The sequence below is a fragment of the Plasmopara halstedii genome (genome assembly GCF_900000015.1).
Source record: "Plasmopara halstedii genome assembly, contig: Scaffold_525, whole genome shotgun sequence".
NCBI lineage: Eukaryota > Oomycota > Peronosporomycetes > Peronosporales > Peronosporaceae > Plasmopara > Plasmopara halstedii.
In genome coordinates, this window is record NW_020187445.1 from 1378814 (window position 1) to 1386071 (window position 7258).

Consider the following 7258-nt stretch of genomic DNA (forward strand, 5'->3'; position numbering starts at 1 on the left):
TCTGAACGCTGTGGACGAAGCTTTGTCCGGAAAATAGTAAAGGCTGCATGTGTAGGCATGTTTTTAGTGTTTAATAAAACCAGGTTTCCGACCTCAAAGCTTTTCACGTTGACTCTTCCTTTTTTATCTGCATATTCTTTCATCTATCGCATCACGAACGTACCCTGGCTGGGAAACAGAAAGTCATCAGCTTCTTTACGGATCGGACATCAGCAAGCCGTTTGGTCATTCCTCCCCCACCAAACCTTGAGCCATGGAATGGCGTCGTCAGCGGGGCGTGAGTATTTACAAGCCTGTACAAGTAGAACGGTGTGTAGCCATTAGATAAATAAAATCTTCGAGTGGCAACACAGCGCATTAGCACCTCAGTGTCTCAGAGCAGACGCTGGTGAGGACGTCTCCAACGACGCGATTTTAGCGCTCATCTTGAGCATCGGTCTAGGGATTGGTCCGCTGTTGACATAGTCAACTTGGTGCCCAGCACCCTGACGATTGTCGACCAAAATTTTTCAGTGAAGCACGAATCTCTATCAAAGACAATTGAATCCGGGAGATCATGCAGTCAAAAGACACGGTCGACAAACAGCGTCGCTGTAACCACACCGTCGATGGTGTCCGGCACTGCCGCATGATAAGCCATCTTGCTCAAACGGTCTACAAAGGTAAACACATTCTTGTTGTTCGCCGGGTAGTTCGGCAGGCCAAACACAAAGTCAATACTCATGGACTGCCAACACCAGGAGTGTACCGGCTAACTGGCCAGCGGCGCCACCGTATTCGGAGAGGGTTGCACCCTCTGACACGTCTCACACGTCCGCACATATGTGATCGTCCACTTGTACAGCTTGGGCATCCAATAGTGGCAACTCACCCAGCTGTACGTCTTCCTACGATCGAGATGACCACTAAGTGGGGTGTCGTGGGCGTCATAGACGATACTGTATATATATCTTCATCGTAACGAACCACAACTCGTGGCATATTCGTTGAATCGGTGCTTAAGACGGCAACCCAATACTCAACGAAAATCGGTGTAACCGTGCGCTCAATCGCGCCAACAATTTCTTGTCCGTTTTTTTAAAACGCCTTGTTTTATGAGCTTGGAGCAGCGCTACACACGTACCATCACCCGAGAAGAGAAGAGAAGAGAAGAGAAAAGAAGAGAACTCTTCTCTTCTCGCGTATGCGGCGCGGATCAAACCCGTCACTGGCGCGGTCAGCGTCGTGATATGAGCAAGCTCATAGTCCCGCTTGCGTGACAACGCATCATCCAAAGCATTCTGCAGTCCTGGCTAATGCGTCATCTCAAAGTTATATTCTGCAAAGAATGAAAACCATCTGGACATCCTGAACGAGTGGTGAGGCGACTGAGTCGCAGTGCGTAAAGACGCATGATCTGTGTAGATCTCCAACGGTTTTGAGCCGAGCAGGTGCACCCTGAACTTGACAAGCGCATACTTCATCGCAAGTAATATCTTGTCGTGGACTGGGTAGTTCCTCTCCGCAGCCTTTAGATGACAGGATTCAAACGCGATCACTCGAACTCGACCCTCGGCGTCTGCTTGTAGTGCTGCACACCCTATGGCAAAGTCCAAAGCGTCACAGACGACAGTCGGGGTCTGGCAACGCCAGCAGTGATGCATGAAAAAGGCTGTCATTGACCCTATTAAAAATCTTCCGATGCTTGGTGTCCCTACACCATTCTGTATCCTCTCTAAGGAGATTCGACAGTGGCCGTGCCGTTTTCGCATAATTTGCGCTAGCCTTGTGCAAGTAGTAGGCGAGGCCAAGCCACTTGCGCAAGTTCTTTTGGTTCTTTGGAACCGACCAGTCTACAATGGTCTTAACCGTAGCGGAATCCGCTCAAAGGCCACGCTTCGCAATGAAGCACCCTGAAAAGAAATTTTCTATCGCGACAAAAATGCACTTATCCGCGCTTGCATACAGCTGATTTGTGCGCATGCACTCGAGCTCCGCTCTTAAGTGGACAATGTGTTTATTCTGTCTTTCCATGCTACGCACGCCTGTGGACGAAGATGTCAAAGTATGTCTGTGTATATACCCGATGGGCCTGAACTGCGTCACAAGACGATTAAATATTGCTGGTGCATTTGAAAGACGCTGGGACATTACCCGCCAATCCCACAGCATGCCGCTCGGAGAACTCACCGTTGTCAGCAGAATGGCACTCGCTCTCATGAGCAATTGGTAATAATCATCGACCCAGTCGAGTGTGCTGTACTCTGTCCAGCCAACCATAGTGATCTGGAGAGCATTCTTTCTAGAAAATAACGTTTGTGCCGGAATGGTGGTAGCGTTTAGCTTATTATAAGCGTGATGGATACGCCACTTGCCGTTCAGCTTCCGGACACAGAACGTGGGTGTCGAATAGGGAGACTTGCTATTCCTGCGTCGTGCTTTGCACGGAAAAAGGCGCCAATGACGCCACACTGCTCTTTGAGCAGGGGCCAATCGCGTGTTACGCAGTTTTTGGCTCCTGGAACCAGGTCAATCTCATGACGCACACCTCGGTCCGGAGATAGGACCGACGGCAGGTCTTTGAAGACGATGTCTTAGAATTCCCTAACCAAAAATGATACGGATCTGAAGAATTCGTCAAGATCGACGATCCAGTTCGTGCGCTCAGCACCTTCTTAGTGTTCTCCAGGATAGCTTCATTCAGACGCGACGACGAATTAATCTCCTCGTTTGGTCTTAAAATGACCACTTCGGCTAAATTGTCTGCTTTCAAGAAACCGCCAAACTCTTTGAAGGACATTTCGTCCAGCTCATGAAGAGCATCCACTGCGGGAATATCCTCGATAGTGACGTCGCCGTCTTTTTCTCCTGTCTTACCGTTGACAAAGGTACGCAGCTGTGTGCTATCTTTTACGGAACACAAACCCTGTGTCAGGGTCAACACCCTGCGTTTTGCAGATATCATACGGCTTTGCCGTGTCCTCTCTATAGAGGTTTACGTATCATCGATACCAGTAGGAACACGCACTAGGCGTCGTCGAGTGTCCCCACTCCCTGCTTCATCGGAGCCTTGATGTTATAAACAACATCCGACGAAATGCTGCTATTTTCGCCGTCTTCGTCCAGTGGATAACGTGCCACTCCACGCGCATCGGAAGGGCCTTGCCCAGGATGCCTCGGACCTCGTCAGATTATGCTAGGCTTGGCATGCAGCAACTGCTTCGAAGCGTGAATTTTTCAGCTAATAATGTGCCACTCCACGTGCATCCCAAGGGTCTCGCCCATGATGCCTCGGCCCTTGGCCAACCATGCCACTCGTAGCATGTAGCGACTGCTCCGATACCTGAGCAGTGCTCAGTGAGTTACGTGCCACTCCACGTTCAGCCCGCGAGCCATGCTCGGGACTCTTGTCCAAACTATTTCAGTTTTTGAGAGCTCGGATATCCCAATATCCAGCACATTGACCGTCCCGGTTCAGTGCCCGCGCCAATAGCGCTTCTGCTTACAAGCAATGGGTTCATGACTGACCGAAGTTCCACTAGGAGATGTGCGCATTGCGCTCAAGGTATCCGACCTCCGATTAATCCAAGGCTCATGGTGTTCCAACCTGTCATACCAAGGATAAGGTCATATCTTGCATCCAAGTCTAAGACTAGACAGCGTTCCACGCTATCTAAGTCAAAGAAATCGACACCGAGTTCCGCAGGGACTTTCAACCCAGTGGCTAATGTCCCCACCGCTAAGCGAACATTGACGGTGTCACTCGACCGCGCTTCCAGCGCCTTGCATACAGCTGACTTCCTTCAAGCGTAGAGCGGTCGAGTCTATTGCCCGACGCACCAAAATCGATAAGGATTATTCATGGCTTGTCAAAGCCCTTCACAGTCGCTTTTACGACCAGCAAGCCCGGCTTGCACACAAGTCCGTGTCCAAGAGTACGGAGCTCTTCGGGGCTCGACCCTGCTACCACCCACCTCTTAAAGGCTTAGCAGGACTTAATCCTCTCCCAGTTGGGCGCCCCGCACCTACTGAGTGTTCTCGTTTCGGCGCGACAACCAAAATCGATTAGAAGCGGAACGTCGCCATGCGCAAGGGACAACCCGTCCGATGGGGTCTTCACAAACAAAATACTCTCGGATGTCTACACGCTGCTTAGCAGCACGGAGTTCTTCCTCCTCCTTCTCAGCATAGCTGACGCCTTGGCTCAGACCCACTCGACGAGCCCTGAGAGTCTGCATTTCAACCATGCCGTGCAGAGTTGAAGTTGAATTTGGCATTTGATGCCAATTTCGCCACTTCTTCAAATGAAGACGGATGCACTTTGAAGACTTCCGTCCTGGCCACGCTAGTGCGAAAGCCCTGCATAAAGGTGGTCACTGCGACCGCTTCAGGGAGAGGATCTGCTGCCATCCTGGTAATGAGAATTCTCAACTCTTGGACAGAGTCTTACCCTATGTCTGATTAGGCGGCGAGAACCCTCGCAAAAGCTGACGCTTTGGGCTCCTTCCAGGAAGGAAACGCCGCATCAACCGAAGCACCGCACGTTAGTGCTCATCGGCGCTGAGCTTGGAGATAGCTAGCGCCACGCGCTATTGCTCGTCATAGAGCACGTCGGATGCTATAGCCATCTCGGCCTCTCTCACCCAGAAATGGAGATTTTCTTAACCTCAATGGTCTAAACGCTCACCATGAGCGGCTTGGGTCGAAAGACGGTGGCGTCATAGACACAGTCAACGCTGACAGCTTCTGCTGTAAGTGCTCTAGCAGAGCGTTTTCTAATTAATATAGTAATATGCATTACTACTGGCAATCCTGCCACGTAGCGGCTTCTTGTTACGGTGTAGCCACACCACTGTCTTATTACACTAATTGTGTAATACACACCTATGTATGATCGCACAGTCGTGTGCGACCCACCCTTCCTCACAAGGGTACGTGTAACTCCGTTTGAACATGTATATAAAATTGTCAACAAAAATCTATATACCATCAAATCAACAGACAAGCGCCATTTGCCACAATTCTCATTTTTGTGCTATCTCCCTCCTTCCAAATTCATTCATGGATCAAAAGATCAGATTTTATTTGGATACGTAATCAATAAAATTATTGTTGTTCGAATTTCGGCAATGCTTCCAATGCTTGTTGTATACTATAACTCCATTCGAGTTGTGCATAGCTCCAAATCTCGAACAGCCCAACTTGCCAAGGCATGAGCATAAGCGCGAGAGAAGACTTTAAAACACGGAATATCCTCGAATGAGATAGAAAGGTTATATTTTCTCCATCGACTACTTGGAAGCAGTCTCCGACCATTAAATACACCACCAACCATGAATGAGTCACTCACCCCTTTATTGATCATCCATCTACAATCACCTTGAATTAGCTCTTAGCTCCGACCTCTTGAAACATGGATGAGTCCTCAGTTTCACAGAGAGACTAGCTATCATCACTGCTACCGTCATCGACGTATTGAACAAACACAGCGACCACAAAAAAGCTATCTTTAAGTGCTACCATGGCATGCAATATCGCAATCCCATGTGGTTGATAGACAAAACTCGCAGCAGGCAACCAGGGAGTCGTCTTATATAGTGTGGTTCTCCATTTCTCACAGAAAATGGGAAAATAGACCAATGATTGGAATGATTTACTTTATTAAACCAAAAATGAAAATGGCCGAAAGAGGGGGGGGCAAGTAGCGCTATCCATTCAGTAACCTACCAGCTTCAAATCATGTTTTTGTTTAAATTATCTGATCTCTCTTTCAGAAGCTTTCCATTTTCTGATGCAAAAGGTAAAGTCATTTTGACGCCGTAAAGTACAGATGATGCGAATGTAAGCTAGATTTTGTAAAGCTTAAGACTGACAGTGTTACTGAAGCACTAAGCTAAGCTGTGATTTGATATAAACCAGCTACTTTGTCTCTTACATCTGTATGGTTTTATATCAGTTGAGATGAAAAAAATCATATTATTTAAATTGCAAGAATTTACGAGAAGCTCGCCCGTATTGAAATAATCAAAAGGATAAGCTGTTGGACGGCCGAACGGCGGGCAGCTGAAGGACCATTGGGGCCTCGGTCGATCGGCTGTTAGAGGCAGCCTTCCTAGACAGAATGGGAAGCTCTGATATACTGTCTAGTCAACTTGAGAGAAGCCGAAATACGATGTTTGAGTCATTAATATTTTTATCGCTCATAGCTAAATTTTATTTAAGCGTTTCGTTATTCTTTTGGAAATTGTACGTACCAATCACACCAGAAATTAATTCTTTTTCCCATCATGGCACTCACTGTTGTCCGACGAACGGTAATGATTAAAGTGTAATGTGTAAAAAACCATTGTGTGGAACGTACTCCGTTGCGAGCAGCTGACGGACGTTATCTCGTCGAGATCTGCACTTGGGCATTCTAGAGGCATGATATAGAGTGATAAGTCCTGAGGTCCTGACATATGTCGAAGCTATATATTCTAAAAGAAACGCTAAAATAAGGCAGCACGAGGTAATTTGGCTTTGTATCAGTATAGTAAAAGTAAGCTTGGTCTTCTTTACATAAACAATGAAGGTAGCACATAAATAAACCGGTATGATATACTACATATTGTGAGTTTTATCAATACGATAGAGTTGTCGTAACTGTCATATTTTACCTATAGGAAAAAAGACAAACAAAAGAGGATGTGAGAGAAGGATCTAAGCTGGGCGAAATTTCATCACGCATAACAAATTGAATACTTGTACTCGAAGGCATCAGGTCTGAATACGGTTTGGACTATTCAATATAGCATATGGATCTGCCATCGTCGATAGTCGAAGTCGATGTAGTACGTGCGTTTCAGCCGACACCCAGTGATTCCATCCAATCAAATCTGCTGTGATCCTTGGACTAAACCTCCGCTTTGTCGCTTCTTAGTAGTTGTGGATCAAGAATTGATTAACTCACTTTGCATTTTGCCATCTACTTTTCAAGATACCCATTCAGTCAGTCCATATCGTTTTGTAATCCACACCAGTGGACAAAAGTCGCCCAAACTGTTGAGACTAATTTGCAGTAGAACGCAAAATGTTAAGTGAATATATTATAGGTCCTTAGTTCGCAAAAACGCTTGCTACCTCTAAGCCAATCAATTTATACACTAGGCTCACTATACTAGATCCTTATTTACTCTAGCCAATCAGCGAATCTAATTGCGTCCGTAATCACTTAGTCCGTAATTACTTAATGTGACGTACTTGTAATAAGTATGACGTCATCCGCCTGTTCAACATGCAT

The 7258-nt window shown here is 46.9% G+C and overlaps 1 protein-coding gene across 1 annotated transcript; it reads right to left on the reverse strand.

The window, feature by feature from the left end:
* Positions 1–5131: 5131 nt before the first annotated feature.
* Positions 5132–5502, reverse strand: PHALS_10907 (uncharacterized protein; the record flags this gene model as incomplete). The annotated part of the gene is made up of 2 exons (XM_024726412.1): positions 5132–5370; positions 5442–5502. 2 exons carry the CDS (start codon positions 5500–5502, stop codon positions 5132–5134), a joined length of 300 nt encoding a protein of 99 aa, XP_024577092.1.
* Positions 5503–7258: the final 1756 nt, after the last annotated feature.